At 33.3% G+C, this 17984-nt stretch overlaps 1 protein-coding gene across 2 annotated transcripts in view; it reads left to right on the top strand.

The window, feature by feature from the left end:
- The window catches only part of LOC124103352 (cadherin-10), a 178809-nt gene that overhangs the window by 129590 nt on the left and 31235 nt on the right, over positions 1 to 17984 (top strand). For both annotated transcript variants that reach the window (XM_046459931.2, XM_046459930.2), the window contains exon 6: positions 16426 to 16613. In XM_046459931.2, the coding sequence (XP_046315887.1) occupies positions 16426 to 16613 (188 nt within the window). The remainder of the gene's footprint in view (positions 1 to 16425; positions 16614 to 17984) is intronic.

Here is a 17984-nt window from a genome sequence, read left to right as displayed (position 1 = left end):
CCCACCATTCTGTATAATTAATATGCACCAATTAAAAAATAAATAAAACAAATTTTAGATTACATATGTATTCCTGGCCACCTCTTATCTTGAGCCTTTTACCAGGAGAATGAACATGCAAATTGAAGAGAATAAGCCATAACTAATTAATTTCACAATGTACAATGAGCAATGTATTTTGGAAAAAAATGTATTTTATCAGTAGTTAATAATCATTTGGATTAGTACTGTATTCTTAAATTCTCAGTAGTCTAAAATGCAGTCCATTCACTAATAGCACATTTGATAAGCAAATATATAGATTCTAATTAAATGAAGAAAATTAGACATTTTATAGGCAGTAATGATCAATGAAAATACACTTGATTATGTTTTCAATTGCTGGGAGTCCTTTATTCATTCATTTAATAAACATTTCCTTTCATTTTATTAACTTGAAATTTTTGATTGCTCTCTTAGGCACAATATATAAAACCTGCTGTAGTAATAGTGGCAATAATAATCATTAGGATGCTAATAATAATGAAAGGAAAAAACTGCAATAATTTTTGCATTTTCTAAATGGCATTTTTACAGGACACTGTGCCATATTATTTATTGACCTACCTTATTTAATCAGAACAAGTCATTCAGATCAGTGTTATGATCTCAATTATATAAATGAGAAGAAAATGAGTGGTTAAAGATGTTAAGGCCAAAGTGATAGTTATGACAGAGATGTGTTGACATCAATGTTCAATTCTAAATGTGAAGCACAATATATTTAAAGGGATTTTAGCACATCCTGCTTCCTGACTCATTATTTTAAAATATGGATGGAAACATAATTTAGTGATTTTTATTTGCTAAATTATCTTTTATATTGCAAACATTTGCAACTGTATCTGACTGTTGGGAACACTCAGTCATGGCAATTAGAATGTCATTTGATAGCCTAAATCATCTAACATTCAAGAAACTTGATTTTAATTTCTAATATCATTTTATTAGATACACAAAGTTAGTTCTGTTTATGTAATCTTTCATGTGTAATATATCATAGAAATCTCATACTAACTTTGAAACTAAGAGTGGGTATAATAAAGAGAACAAAGAGAGAAAACCAATGCTGTCTATTAACAATATAATGTAAATTTAGAATGTTTGCTACATGTGTAAATTTTCTATCAGCCATGTTAAAAAAATAAGCGAGACAGGAGGAATTTACTTTAATTATATATATATATATATATATATATATATATATATATATATATATATATATATATTTTTTTTAAAATTTATTTTGGTGTATATGGACACAACACAATGCATTTTATTTTTATGTGGTGCTGAGGATCGAACCCAGGTCCCACCTGTGCTAGGCGAGCACTCTACCGCTGAGACACAATCCCAGCCCTAATTATATATTTTTAACGCAATATTGTCCTTTATATATGTCATCAGTATAGGACACAGTTAGATAGTTTTCCATTCTTTTTCCCCTCCAAATCTTATACTGGGGTCAAATATATTCCACTGTCATCAAATTTTAATTCAGATGAACTGCATTTTCAATGCATAGCACAAGAGTTTTAGTGATTTGATTGTAACCTGCCATATTTGCAGTTCAGGAGCAGACCCTGCGATCAACCTGCATGAGACTCAGTGATCTCATACTTCTAGGAGCATTTTCACCTTGATGAACTAAACTGCACTTTCTATTTTCCAGTGTCATTGGTTACACTGGAGACTAGTATATACTTTGTGGCCTGATGTAAGACTAAATAAATAACTCTCTGAGGCATTGACTCACTGTCTAGCACTTAGTTTATTTATTTAGTGTCCATTAATGTTGATCTGTGCAAGTGCTGCTCTTTTAGCATCTTCATCTTTAAATGTTTTAAAAGTAGAGTCAAAACTTAAGCTTTCAATACAGTTGAATCATCCAAATTTAATATTTCTGAATATGCTGCATAAATACTTCTGTCATTTAGAAGGGACAGGGACCCATGCAAGCTAAGATGTCCTGAATCATTGTTTGTTTATTTTATTGTGTGAATTTATAACAGTGGTTCTCAGTTTAGGGCAATTTTGCCTGCAAGATGTCAATTGTCAATATCTTGACATTTTTTTGTGTGTTACCTGGTGGGTCCTACTGACATCTAGTGGATGGATGCTGGGGAGGCTGCTAAGAATCCTTATAATACAAAAGACAATTATTTAAGCCAACATATCAATAATATTTAGGTTGACATTTTTAAATATGTTAAACGAATAACAATTCATGTGACTCAAAATATTTTTTCTAAGGTTGCCTAAATAAGTTTAAAAACTGAAAGTGCATAAAATTAGGCAATTTGATTTTCCTGACCCTCAATCCCTGTATATAAATCACTTGTTACTCATAATAATGTTGCAAATAATCAATAAGGTCACATAAATAAAATGGCTTCAGTAATTCTCATAGCATATAATAGTATTTCAATACATGGATTTCCTCTTGAGAAGGAAAAGGGTAAATATCAAGGATTATATCTCAGTTTTCAAATTTTAGTGTTTTTTCTTGTTCTGATGCCAAGCTGCCATTTATTTATGGCCAAATATTAAATAAAAACACCTCAAACCTGGAAAGATATATAATCATGAGTTTCACAATAAATTAAATGTGCTTGTCTCATAAATAACTGCTTAACACTATCTTTAATGAGGACTACAGGGCAAATTAGTCGAATATTCAATGTTCCATGAGATTTGCTATTTCATTTTACAAAAGTTAGAAAGATATTATATGTCCATACATTAAATATATTTGTAATCCATCCCCATTTGAATATTTTAGGCCTATCCATCCTATTTTGTTCACTTCCTATATGAATTTTCTAAAATCATAATAAAACCAAATAGGCTTTATGGAAGTAATCTAAGCAAATATTAAATTACTGTAACTAGATTATTGTATTTGGCAAAAGCAACCGGACAACAGGATTTTTTTCAAAATTACATTTTATTTATTTATTTTTTAATAAAAACATCCCTGGGAAAATAATTCAATTTTGAGTCGAGAGTCATTCATTGTGTGAGGGATATCTCATCTATAGTGAGCATGCTAGGCCCAGCATCCTTACTTTAATGTTGCAGAGAACAGCTGCAGGACTCTACTCTCAAATTCTTTCAAGCAAAACAAAACAAAAACACCAGAAAGGAAGACCCTCTTCTAGAGGAAAAAGAGTTTGCAAAAGCAGTTAAACCAGTGGTCAGGTTTCCATTCACCTAGTTAGTGTCTAAGATTTGGCTCCAGTTTTTGAAGGAACTGCAAGTGTCAAGATAGCAAAAGGACTCAAGAGACACGATTTGGTATCCAAGACTAGCATCTGAGACTCAGGCAAAACATACAGACCTGACCCACAAATGGGTTGCAAACCCTTGCACAATTTTCAGAGGCCATAGCTATTTACACAACACTGAAACAAAATACAAAGAGAACAGATTACTTTACATTCTAGCTAAGGATGTGTCTGCTGTCCTAGCATTTACTCACAGAACTTTTTTTCATACAACTTAGGTTGAGAAATCACAAACCAATAGCAAGAAAATTTATGTAATGTCAGGTTAGCTGAGATTTTATGAAGGGGAAAACTTTTAAATTACAAACAAAAGATCATGCAATGAATGAGATACCCTCATTTATGGTATATTAGATATATGTCAAATTAATATGATATATATTATTAATATGTATATTATATTATATATATATATATTAGATACATGTCAAATTAATGAGAATCTGATATGGTATTTATTATATAAGCATCCAGATCTATACAAAGTGTACTCAGAATAGTGAATTTATTACTATCTGTTATTTTTTTCCCATGAACTATTGAGATTAGTAACAAAAATCGGTTGTTGTCCACCACTTATTAATGACCTGAGAACTAATGCAAAATTTCTCACAGGAAAGTTTTTGTTAAAATAAATTATAGGTGATAGATGAGCTTTGGGATTGAACATTAATTTAACAAGACTCATCTTCTGCATATTTCAAAACCATCCCTTAGCTGGGCACGGTAGTGTGTGCCTGTAATCAGCTTGGCAGGCTGAGGCAGGAGGAGTGCAAGTTCAAAGCCAGCCTCAGCAACTTAGTGAGGTCCTGAGCAACTTTAGCGAGACCCTGTCTCAAAATAAAATACAAAATAAGGTTGCAGAGTTGGCTCAGTGGTCAAAGTGCCTCTGAGTTCAATCCCTGGAACCCAATAAAACAACAACAAAAAAAGAAAACTCTGTCTCTTAGTATTTCCCTTCGGATTATCACTAAAGATTACACACAACTATAACTATTTAAAAGAAAGAGTAAAAAACAATCCAGAATCACTGAGGTCTGGAAACAATTTCATATTTATATATGAAACAAGAACAACTTTTTATTTGGATGTTCTTTTTTTTATTACAGCTTTATAGTTATACATAGCAGTTGGGTTTATCCTGACAAACTTATCAATGCATGGAAATAAATTTCAGTTATGATCCCCCAATTTTTCCTCCTCTTTTTCCCTCCAATTTTCTTTCCCCTCTCTTACTCACCTTCCTCTGCTTGACTTCCTTTTGTTTGTGTATAAATTTGTATTTGATTGGCTCTATATAATATCCTGTCCTTCCTTCCCTCTTTCCTTTATTTTACTCTAGCTTTCACATATGAGAGAGAACATTCAATTTTTAGTTTCTGATTTTGGCTTATTTCACTTTGCCTGATAGTCTCCATTTCCATCCATTTACCAGCAAATGACATAATTTCATTATTTTCTATGGTGGAAAAAAAAAACCTGTGTGTGTGTGTGTGTGTGTGAAATAATTTCTTAATCCATTCATCTGTTGATGGGCATCTGGGTTGATTTCATAAATTAGCTATTGTGAATTGTGCTGCTATAAATATTGAAGTGGCTGTTTTGCTACAGTATGTCAATGTTAGACCTTTGGGGGCAATAAAAAGGAGTGGGATAGCTGGGTCACATAGTGGTTCCATCCCTAATTTTTTAAGGATCGTCCATACTACTTTCCAGAATGGTTGTACTAGTCTGCAGTCCCACTCACAATGTATAAGTGTATCTTTTCCCCCACAATCTTACCAGCATTTATTATTCTTTGTAGTCTTGATTATTGCCATTGTGACTGGAATGATGCAAAATATTAGTGTACTTTTAATTTGCATTTCCCTGATTGCTACAGATCTTGAACATTTTTTTCATGTATTTGTTGGCTATTTGTGTTTCTCCTTTTGAGAAGTTTCTGTTTAGTTATTTTGCCCATTTATTGATTCGGTCATTTTTTTTAGTTCTTCTGGATATTAATCCCCTACTGGAGGAGGAGTAGCTGGCCAAGATTTTCTCCCATTCTATAGTCTCTCTCTTCATACTATTAATCATTTCCTTTGCTGCAGAAAAGACTTTTAGTTTGATGACATCCCACTTATTGATTCTTGGTTTTATTTCTTGTACGTTGGGGATAGGTGTCAGCACCAATATGGTGGAGTGTTGACCCTTATGTTTTCTTCTAGTAGTTTTAAAGCTTCCAGACTATTTTCTTAATCTAATACATTTCAATCTGAGTTTTTTGCAGTGTCTAGTTTTATTTTATTTTTTTTTACATATAACTATCCAGTTTTCCCAGCACCATTTGTTAAAAAGCTATCTTTTCTCCAAGATATATTTTTGGCACCTTGGTCAAATATTAGATGACCTATTGGTATGTACATTTGTCTCTGAGTCTTCTATTCTATTCTATTGGTCTTTATGTTTATTTTGATGCCAATACCATGCTGTTTTTGTTACTACCTCTTTGTAGTATAGTTTCAGATTAGATATTGGTCAGATATTGTGATTCCTCCTGCTTCTCTTTTCCTGTTTAGTATTGCTTTGGCTATTCTTTATCTCTTAGTCTTCCAAATGAATTTAAGAATTGTTTCTTCTAATTCTGTGAAGAATGTCAGTGGTATATTGATGGGGATTGGATTAAAGCTATACAATGCTTTTGGCAGAATGACCACTCTGACAATAATGCTCCTGCTTATTCAAAAACATGGGATGTCTTTTTATCTTCTAAGATTGTCTTCATTTTCTTTCTTCAGTGTTCTATAATTTTCATTGTAGAGCTATTTTTTCTCCTTGGTTAGGTTAATTCCCAAGTATTAAATTATTTTTTTTTTGGTCATTGTAAATGAGATGGTTTTTCTGATTTCTTCCTCAACTCAATCAGTATTGGAGTATAGGGGAGCTATTGATTTATGGGTATTGATCTTATATCCTGCTATGTTGCTACCCTCATTTATAAACTGTAAAAGTCTTCTGGTAGAGTTTTTTGAGTCTTATAGAATCATATCATTGGCAAACATAGATAGTTTGACTTCTTCTTATTTAGTTTTATCCCTAAGATTTCCTTTTCTTTCTTGCTTGCTCTGACTAATGTTTCAAGAACTACATTGAATAGGAATGTCGAGAGTGGACAGCATTGTCTTATTCTTGATTTTAGAGGAAATGCTTTTGGTTTTTCCAGTTAGTATGATGTGGATGTTCTTGATTGAAGACTTATATTATCCCATTAGTTTCTTGTAAGTATGGATTATATGTTTTGCTCAAAATAAACTAGAACAACATTATAAAATAATAGGTATTTTTATAGCATGTACTGAATAGTATAAAATATAACACAAACATTCTCATTTAATCTTCACAACATCTGTATGAGGAAGTCTATTATAATTTTCTCTCTCCTTTTATTAGTTAAAACAATACACATTTATAAACTAAAGTCACTTATTCATAATTATGCAGTTGGGATAGAAGGAACAGCCTGAAGACTGACATAATTTGGCTCTCAATTCTGTACTTCTAAGCAGTATATAAAGAAAATAGTACATTAAAAAATCATTCCTCCTTCTTGCATTCCACTTTTAGTTAATTATATGATTCACTTTACACATCTGGATTATAGGGTCAGCCTCAAGGAGTACACACTGAATTCTTCAACATCTAAGTATCTTGGTACCAGAGCATGAAACCATGCCTTCATAGGTGGATGCTTTTGTGATACTTAAAGACCAAACATGACTGGCCCTTTTCCTGAGTTCTCTATACTGCTTGGGCAGATCCATAATCAAATTTTCAGTAGACAAGGTCTTTCAAGGAAATTTTATATAATATGCATAGGAATTTAAGGCATGTATATTCAGGGAGCTCTGAGACTACCATAATCCCTGCCTGGTACCAAAGAGATTTGATTTAATAACTGCTGGTTTTATCTTTGTAAATAGAGTCAACCTCCCCTCTACTGGGGATCCAAAGATAATGTAGGCCCCAGGCTGATCTGCATATTTTAAAGTTAGCAAGCACTTTTCAACTAGAGTAACTGTCAGGTATGTCCCAAGGAAGATGCTTCAGCTTGAAAAGAAAATGAAATTTAAAATGTCTCTTTTCCCCGTATTATTTTCTAGAAAAAATAAATGTACTCATGTTTCACAGCACTGTTCTATGATTTATTTAGTTAGATATAGTGTGATTTTTACTGTGACCATGAAAATAATGTCAAATATTTGTTGGATTTTTTCCCTCTTCGCCCCAATGCCTGCAGTTTGCAAGAATTACACAGAAATAATATTATTTAGAATTTGTTGATTTAATAAACATTGATTAAATTCCTAGTGTGTGTCAAGAACTATGCTGGGAAATAATAATGGTTTATAATAATCATAAAGCAAGTATTAAGAAGCGGGATAGACCCACAATAATCTGCATTTGGATAGAGTATAGAGATTGATTCTCTCTCTCTCTCTCTCTCTCTCTCTCTCTCTCTCTCTCTCTTACACACACACACACACACACACACAGAGAGGTTATGATGTCACTTTGTAATTTATCTTATAATCTTGATGCTTTTACATGCATATATTGTGTGTACATATGTATCATGTGTATAAGTGAAAATACAAATGTATACACCACATATATATATACAAAACATGAATAAACATGTAAGTAGAGATTATTTATGAAAATCAGTGCTACAGTTATCAAAGACTGCTGTATCACAAAATAATGTGCCCTCTCACATATAAAACCATCAGTAAAGAGAAAATTATCTAAAACTCCCTCTAAAATAAACAACAACAACAATAACAAAAATTGGCACTGAGGCAAAGAGCATTTTTGTTTTGTTTTGTTGCTAGAACAGAGTGAACACCATTGGTATTCAGTGAAAGGTGTATGATTTAGCATGTTGGGGCCCCAGGGTTCAAAGCAGGGATTGTAAAAGAAAAGAAGTGCAAGCAGTGTTAGTATCAGGAGGGGGGCTGGATATAAAGCACTGCACATATATTATCTAAGAGATCCTTACTATTTTCAAAGCATCAGGCATAGTTCTTCTTTTTGACTAATTGTTTTGGTAGCAGTGAAGCATGCTACTTGGACAGGAAAGGCAAGAATTGATGAGAGTCTGAACTAATGCTGAGGAGAGGAGGGATTTGAGATTACAGTGTATTTAAGGAGGTGATCCACAGGACTTAGAAACCAGGTCGATAAAAGATTTGCGGGATAAAAGGTAAAATATCAATACAAAGATACTTTCACGCTTTCTACTAGACAAGTTTGTTTGAAGAGAAAGAGATTTCAATTCAATTTGAACATTTTGAACTGAGAGAACTAAAGAAAGTGGGTTATAAATATCTATAACTAGTAAAAAATGACTGTCGGAGCTATGTATGTGACACAAAAGTGAACACAGACGTGACCAATCTTGGCTAAAGGTTTAGGGTGACCGAATGTGGGGAAATATCCTATTTCCCACATGTGATAAAATCATATGAGTCCAAGAGAAATTAGATATATAAAAATATGTAAAAACTCACTTGGAATGCTCCAGTTATTCTAAAGGAAACTTGATCTACACTAATCAACTTGGCCTTTTGTGTATTGGGATTCAAAGCCCTTTTGTATCATGATACTCTCTAGAGCAAACTTGAACAATACCCCAAGATGTGTGTGTGTGTGTGTGTGTGTGTGTGTGTGTGTTTGTGTGTGGTGTGTGTGTGGGTTTAAAAAAAGTGAGGTATGCAAAATTAGGCCGTTGTTTAAGAATTTTTAATGCACTTAAAATTTCAGGTGAGACATATTGTCAGAAGACTAAATAGTACTATATCTATGAATGATTAACTTAAGGTTTATCATAACCTCCCCCAAACCTATATACTTTTTATATTTGTACACATTGCAATTGTGCAAAACTGTTGATGCCAATTAACTCAGAGACAATTTCAAATAAATGTATAAAGATAAATTCTAAAAACTATGGGGATCACTGGCAGCCTATCTAAAAGCTTTGTCATGCTACTTTCCTCAATGGCATAAACAGGAAACTAAGATATTATGAAGAATCTCTATTTGCTCCAATTTAACTTAAATGCCCAAAGCTAAGTTTGTGATAAGGTCTCCAGGGTTCACAAATATAGGTTTCTCTCTTTCCTCTGATGAGTATCTTCAATTCCAAAGTCTTAGCACTTCCTGAGTCTCTAGTGTGACTTTCAATTCTCCTCTGCTTTCTCCTAAATGCCCATTTAGCATTGCGTAATTTCCTTAACTACTCTGCAGTTGCCTCCAAGGAGCTTTATCTAGTTTTTAATTTCTTCCTGTTAAGCTCATTAAAAAACATCTTTTAAACATTATACAATGGAATGGTTTATAAACATGCATAATTGTGTCATTTTTCTTAAAGCAAGTATTGTTTGAGATTATTATGCAGCATAGAGATGTTACCATAAGATTGCACACAAAGCAAATAAAAAATTAAACTAATGTTAAATTATTTTGTTGATTCACATGTGTGGTGCTTTTTTATCTCAACTCTGGAAAAGCAGAGCACTCTTATGTAAATGTGAATAGTAACAAGGGCAGGGAACAAAGGATAAAGACAAATTACAGCTCTTTGAACCTCATTGTTTTTTAATCAACAAAACAAAACAGTAGCTATTTGGGGTTAAATTCAAAAACTGAAGGTGAAAATTTGCCTGGCTTTCCCTCTAGCTGATTTCTGCCACTTCTTGTGTGGCTCTTAAGGAAGTCTGTGTCACATTTCTTACTTTGCCTGTCTTATGTCTGTCCTCCAATGTTTCTTACCCACATTGAGCTATCGATGATTTCAATTCTGGTGCACCAATCTGTAATGTTTTTAATATTCTAGTGAAAAGTGCTATTGATCAAATGTATGGTAGAACAAGTGACTTGAAATATCAGTCTCAAATGTCAGAAGCAGAAAACAACAACAACAACACAGAAATAACTCAAAATCTTTTGAAATCTTTAATAAAGACAATTCAGGTGCTGTGCAAAAGCATGTTTATTTAAGTAGCCATATATTTTGTTCAGTTTTCAGGAAACCTTCTTTGCAACATCACTGTCTAGATTTTTACTTGCTTATTACAATTCTTTGTATGCTTTACAGAAATGGCAATTACCTGTCTCCTCACATTCTTGCCTTGGCCAGAGCATACTTACCAGGAAGAATTATTTATCTGCCCTCAACTTTAAAAGAGAAGCAGATGATTCAATCTGACACCTGAGAATGAATTTAAAACAACTATAAATTGGAATTGATAGGAAAGCATACCACATAATTAAAGATCCATCAACTGTAAGATAAAAAATAAGAAGCATGCAAATAGATGTCTTTAAGGAGAAATTAAACTTAAGATGGGTGACAGGTGCTCCTTTGCCTTAGTCACTGTGTAAGTAACAATCTTTGCCCCTTTTCCAGCTCTCCTCTGCTGCATGCTGTATGTGGTAAATGCTCTTGTAGGGAGAACAGACTGGTTCTCAATTAAATCAATTTCAGTGAGCTTGACAAACTGAGATACTTGTATTCAACATACAGGACATGCAAATAAATAAAGTATGAATAAATCATTCTTCCATGCATTTAAAATATAGAGAAACACTTTTTAATTTTGAAAAATACTCAATAAATCTTGCCCTAAGAATGGTTTCTGAGTAATTCTGAAAAAGAAGCATTATTAAAGTATACATGTAGGACACTGAATAAAAGTATTTTAAATGAATTAACTACTGAAATTGACGTGCCATGAAACCAACTGTGATGTGTGTGCAACATATGATTTTTTTTTTCCTTTTTTGGTACTGGGAATTGAACCCATGAATACCTAACCACTGTGCTACATCTGGAGCCCTTTTTATTATTTATTTTCAGACAGGGTCTCATTAAGTTGCTTATGGCCTTTTAAAGTTGCTGAGGCTGGCTTGTGATCCTTCTGCCTCAAACTCCTGAGCTACTGAGATTATAGGCTTGTGCCACTGTGCCCAGCAACATATGTTTTTTTAATAAATCTATTTAGATTATTTGACAGAAGACCAAAGTTTTTATTTTGATGAACGCTCCATCTCAATTGTAATTTTTCAGAAAAGTACAGAACACCTTGAAAACATTTTAATTAATATCTTAGGAAAAAACAAATATAGGTATTTGTATATATGCATACACCTTTATCCACATATACACTTATCAACAAATTACTGAGGAAGAATACTGATAGATCATCATTGCAATTATAACAATACAGTTCTAAAACTTGGGTTCCCCTTAGTGTAAACCAATGGAGCATGTACAATATCCTATTTAAGTCTCAGAAGGTACTAGAAATTAATAGGAATATCACTAATTATAATCAAAATGAAATATACACCTTGTAATGGATATTGTCCTGTACAAATCAAGAAATTAAATAAAATGAAAAATAATTTTTGATACTTCACCAGAGCTATTATAGCAAGTTCACAGCAGACCAACTTTCAGGATCTAAGGATATGTCTAAGAATACAAAGAAGTCCAAGCTAACATGAAAATGTAAAAGAAAACATAGAGGCTAGAGTAAGTAGTCATGGTTAAAAATAATTTTATCATCAATTTTGATGACATTGATTACCTCGAAGAAACACTTTAGCCAGGTGACCAAGGTTAACTTCATCAGTCCTAAGAAAAATCAACAGCATGTACTCCCTGACAAGTTATGACATACTGAGAACACATCCCTTTTGTGATGTATCTCACAAAGGTGCATAGCCTTAATCTACTCATGAGAAAATATCAGACAAACCCAATTTGAAGATACTCTGAAAGAACTGACTAGTGTTCCTGTAAAGTATCAACAGGAGTGAAAAAAAAGCCTGAACTCACACACTGGAAGTCAGTAAGGAGATATGATAACCAAAAGCAAAATGAGATCTCCTAAAGACTAATGGAAAAGATGATGAAATTCAAAGAGTAAGAAATTTAATAGTGAGAAACTAATGTGACTCCATTTTTGAGAAACCAGACTCTACCTCAGAGCAAAGCCTGTCCAAGGAAGGGGGCGTGACCCTTGTCCTTGGAAAAACCCACAGAGCACTCCTAGGCACATACCCACCCTGCTGAGTTGTTTGTCTGTAAATAACAGTAGAGGTCCATGGTGCCAGGTGTCCCTGACTCAGTTAGGCTAGGTGAGGACCCATAGCAACCCCCCTAGCAACCTCCAATCACCATGAGACAGGGAAAATACCTGGAATGCCAGATGACCCCCAAGTAGTTTATGGTGGTTGATAACATGTTGGGAAACCAGGTAGTTTAGCACGTACACCCCTCATGGCCTAAACCAATCAGTTCAAAGGAATCCCCCTATTGTACTAACCAATCACTCCTACCCAATTTGTTCCCGACATTGAATGTAGTAATCATTGTTAAGAGTTGTTGTTTGATTTTCCTGCGGTATGGAATGATTTGCTGTGTGGTGTTGTGATGCATAGAGTATCCCCCCAAAACCTATAAAATCTCACTGAACAAAGGACCAGGACTCACTCCCTGGGACCACTGCATCGGGACAATTGTAAGTCCAGGCTCGAGCTTGTGATAAAGACTTTTGTGTGATTGCATGGGATTCAGCTCCTGGAGGTCTATTGGGGTCCCACAAATCCGGCATAATAATAGAAAAGTGATTAGAAAAATATTTGGCATAAACTGAACTTTACAATTGAGATTATGAAATATAAAAAATGGACTGAGTATTTACATGTGGTAGACTTGGAATTTTGACCATACTATATTACCCACCAAACACTTATCATTTGCTTTCTTTACCAGGGTTATACTGATCTCATATAATGAGTTAGAAAACAGTCTTTCCTTTCTGTTCTCTGTAAGACTTTGCATAAAACTAGAATTTTCTGGTCCATAAATTTTCTGTTCTTTGAAAAATGAGCTATTTGTGTCTGAAGGGTAGATGATTTTAAAATCATCCTTTACTTCTTCATTAGTAGGGTTTGGTATAGTTTAAATTATTTGTATTCATTTTTCAACATATCAATATTTCTAATATTTTCTAATTTTCTAATCTTCTGCAGTTGTAGTCTTTTTCTGTTAAATTTTTAATAATAGGTTTTTCTTTTTATTCCTTTTCCATAAGAAACTTTTCCAGACATTTGATTGTTTTGTAAGGTCTTTAATATAAGAAACAATGTTTTATATTTTTAATCTCTTCCTTTTATATGTATCAACTTTATTAGTTTCTATATATTTTTTACTATCTCCTATTTCTTTAGCTTTGTGTTCATGTCATTTTCCTATGTTTCATGCTTAAACTATTAATTTAATTTCATCTTGTCTTTATTTTTTTATAAGTATACAAATTGATAAATTATCTTCTTTTGGTAGTATTTTCTGTGCACCACATTTTACTTCATTACTTCTTCAATTGTAGGATTTTCCCCTCAACTTGTTTTTTCTTCTTAATTTGAACATTCATAAGTTAATTTTGATATTTTTCTTTCAAGTTTTTTCAAGAATATAAAGATTTTAATTTATCATTTTGTGCTAATGTCTAGCTTGTGGCATAATCAAAGAGTTTAATAAATACTGTTTTAAAAAATTTACTCAAACTTGCCTAATAAACTAGTCCTTGATCATATTGCAATAAGTGCATATCTGCTTAAAAATAATATGTAATCTCAAAATGGGTGCCATTCAGTTTTATGTACATATAAATCAAATCATTCACATTATTTATATTTGTTTTCTAAACATATCATATATTTGTAATTTTGGGGATGGTTAACTGATACTTAGTTGAGAACACATTAGCTTGGCTGCATTTCTTATGTACTGTAGATTTGAAAATAGATAATAAAAATACTAAGGTTTTTAGCAGAGATCAGATTCTAGGCTTTCTAAAACAAATGAAGTTAAACAGTTGACCTTCATAATGAGTTCTTTATGTATTATAGTGATCATTTTTGTATTCTTTCTGTATTGTGATCATTTTTGCATTTCAGAAACAACATTTTTCTGTATTTTAATAGATTGATTTGTTAATGTACTGATTGTATGACATTTAATTTTTTAAAGAAAGTTCTTGAAGTAAGAAGGCTAGAGTTCTAGTTCTGCACTAGAAGATTGATGATACAGGCATATATCAAACAAATGATAAGCAGTTCTATAGATTTTAATGGGTAATTTTTTATGAGGAGGAAAAATGTATTAAACTGAAGTAAGAAAAACATGTCAGAAAACCTCAAGGAGACAGATGTTACTGGTAAGTATAAATTAAGGAAGAGAATGAAAGAGCAAAATTAGGGAAAGTCAGCCTATGGATCTTTTGTTGTACCTTAAGTAAAATGGGAGCAATCATCATATAGTGCTTACAATATTCAGAGGGAAAACATTGGTGAAAAAATGCAACCAGCCTATGTTTTATGTCCTTGTGGCATACATAAGTACGTATGCAGATAGTATAGTGCCCAGAAATGGAAAGAGGTAAGAAGCACGACTGGGATTACTGCTTCTGACCAGTCTATTTGCAATTAGGTTACTAGTGGAATGTTTCTGAGAAGGTTATAGTTGGACAAGTACTTGAAGGAGATGATCAAGGGAACCATCCAAATACCCAGGGCTCAGGTGTTCCAAAGTGAAGTGATGAAAAAGGCCAGGAGAGGCAGTAGGATAGTAGTCAAGAAATGAGTTAACTGACTTTCCATAGCGTGATACCAGAGACAGAGAAAAAGGTAAGCAAATACCCTCTGAGAGCAACTGGTATGTGATGAAAACTGAGTTTTCACAATGTTCTCCTAGAAAATTACTTTTAAAACTGAGTGAATGTATATGCCTGTATTAGGTTGTTACATCTGCCACAGAAATTCCATAGGCTGGGTGGCCTAAAGAAAAGGAAATTTATCATCTCACAGTTCTAGAGGCTAGATTTCTAAAATCATGCTCTCAACAGGTTTATTTCTTCTGAGCCGCCCCCTGCCCCCGACCCCTTGGCATAACACCATTCCTAAAGCACTTCGCCCATGAAAGTGCTATTTTCTTCTGACAAACTGCATTTTAAATATATTTGGGTAATGGGGAGAGGATTTTACTTGAGGGAAATAGCATGAGAAAAATACATAGAATGATGTTGGAAAGAAAGTAGGGGTCAGAAAAAACTAAACGGTCTAGTTCGATGCAAATCTTTCATGAAAGTGAACAAAAGCCAAATATGTTAGGAAAGATATACGTAGGCAATAACACGGCTAGACAAGAGGTCTGAACTTTATTATGTATATTAAGGAGAATTACTTAAGGTTTATGAGCAAGAAGGCTCAATAATCAGAACTGTGCTTCCAGTCGATTAACCTGTCAGAAATATGTAGTTTATGACCAGGTGCTAAACATAAATCTCATTAGCAGTAGAGGTTGTTCAAGCTGGAAGCACATCCAGGTACACCAAGGGCTTAGATAAATTCTTGTTTTGCTCTGGAAGGAAGGAGAGTTTGTCAGATTTTAGTGTTTGTTTTTTTTTTCTCTGACACTGAGAAGGGCATCTTGATATTTCTGCCATAGACTTTCCTTTGTTTTTTGTTGTCACAAATAGAAATAAGATTCCCACCTGTTACAGCTGATTTCACTGGAATTTTGGAATGTTCTGTCTTGCAGCTAAAGGAAGAGAAGAAAATTACCAAATACAACATAGCAAAATTAATTAAATAGAAATAGTCACTGTATATCCTGTGATTTATTGTGATTGTATAAACACACATAGATATATAACTGCACTCAAAGCAAATCGGTGCAAACAACAAAAAAAAGACAACATGCTTATTTTCAAAACCAGAAATCCTGATACTATTAGAGGTTGGTACTCAGTATTCATTTTAACACACACACACACACACACACACACACACACACACACACACACAAGTCAAAGCCCTCATGCTCCTAGACTTTAAAAGAATGTTAACCATAATTGGTATACTCAAAGTATAAATCAATCAACATCTAATGTAGAGTTTAAGACTTACAGGATTCTCATATACATTTTACTTCCGAAAATTCTGTTCAGAAATCTCTCTATTCATCTCTTCTTATTCTCTGCAGACACCATTCATCTTCGGGTTCTTGAATCTTCCCCAGTCGGCACAGCTGTTGGAAGTGTGAAAGCAACCGATGCCGACACTGGGAAAAATGCTGAAGTGGAATACCGAATTATTGATGGTGATGGGACTGATATGTTTGACATTATAACTGAGAAGGACACCCAGGAAGGCATCATAACTGTGAAAAAGGTGCTCTGCGTCAGCAGAAATAAGCATCATGTGTTTAGAGAGTTGAGGTTTCATTATGTACTTTTCACTCAAGCATTATCCATTAAAAGATATATCACTGCCATGCTTGAATGTAATTCATAGTTTACTTAAGTAAGAAGGATATAAAGCCAAAAGCTTCTTAGACATGTTCACTGTGTTTCTGTTGATTGAAACATGAGTCTTGAGATTTTACAAAATTTAAAAAGTTAATGTATGTGTGATTATATTTTCAAGTCATATTAATAAAAGTCCACTATAATAACATTATTTTCTTAAGAAAATGCTTAATAGCTAATAAGAGCAATATATCATTATAGTTGGAGGCATAAAATGTAGTACACCATCCAGATTCATGAAGCAATAACTAGAGATGCTAATAAAAACAGAATGGATTGGAACATAATTCAATTGTTCACATTTCCCCTTATGCTATGTAAATTAAACTTTTCTGCTAACATATGTTCAGTGATACAATTTAAAGGTAACCAGTTACGTTATTGTAGGATCAGTGCCATCTTATGAAAATGTAGGGAAAATTAAAAAAATAATAATTTCTAATGAAATGCCAAGCATCAAGTAACTACTGAGGCACTGGTTAATAAGAAAATTATCCTGAGAGTGCATGGCAAGGCAGGAGGTACTCAAACTTCATTAAACAGTGACCAGCAAAGGGCAAAGCAGCTTTATTATTTTCCATGACCAGAATGTAGCACTCATGCAAACAGAATCTTGTACATCTAAAAATGAAAAAGAAAATGGAGGAAGTCTGATTCAGCAATGTCTTCTCTGTTAATAAAACTTATCTTTCAGAGTGAATGTGAGGTGAGGGACATAGTTCTTTATTTTTGACAGTTAAAGTATATTGATATTTAAAGCCCCTTTTTTGTTTATTAATGCATCCTCATGCCAACTTGCTATTAAATCTGTGCTCTCTTTTTTATGTGTTATTTTTACTTATACATGACAGTAGAATGTATTTTGACATGTTATATATACATGAAGTATAACTTCTCATTCTTGTGGTTGTACAGGATATTCTCCTTTCTTATTCCTGAGATTTTTTTTTATTTTGACTCTTTCAAGCAAGTATGGAAATTTATCACCAAAATTTTGTAAATTTAAAATTTAAAAAAAATTTTGGTACCGAGGATTGAACTCAGGGGCACTCTTTTAGCAACTGAGCTACAACCCTAGCACTATTTTTTTTTTTTTTTTTTTGATGCTGGGGATTGAACCCAGGGCCTTACACATGCGAAGTAAGCACTCCACTAACTGGGCTATATCCACAGCCCCTCCCAGCCTTATTTGGTATTTTATTTAGAGATAAGGTATCACTGAGTTGCTTAGCAC

The sequence above is a fragment of the Marmota monax genome, unplaced genomic scaffold (genome assembly GCF_021218885.2).
Source record: "Marmota monax isolate L192 unplaced genomic scaffold, Marmota_monax_Labrador192_F-V1.1 WCK01_AAM20220418_F8-fsc00240, whole genome shotgun sequence".
NCBI classification, from domain to species: domain Eukaryota; kingdom Metazoa; phylum Chordata; class Mammalia; order Rodentia; family Sciuridae; genus Marmota; species Marmota monax.
This window is presented reverse-complemented; position numbering and strand designations above follow the sequence as displayed.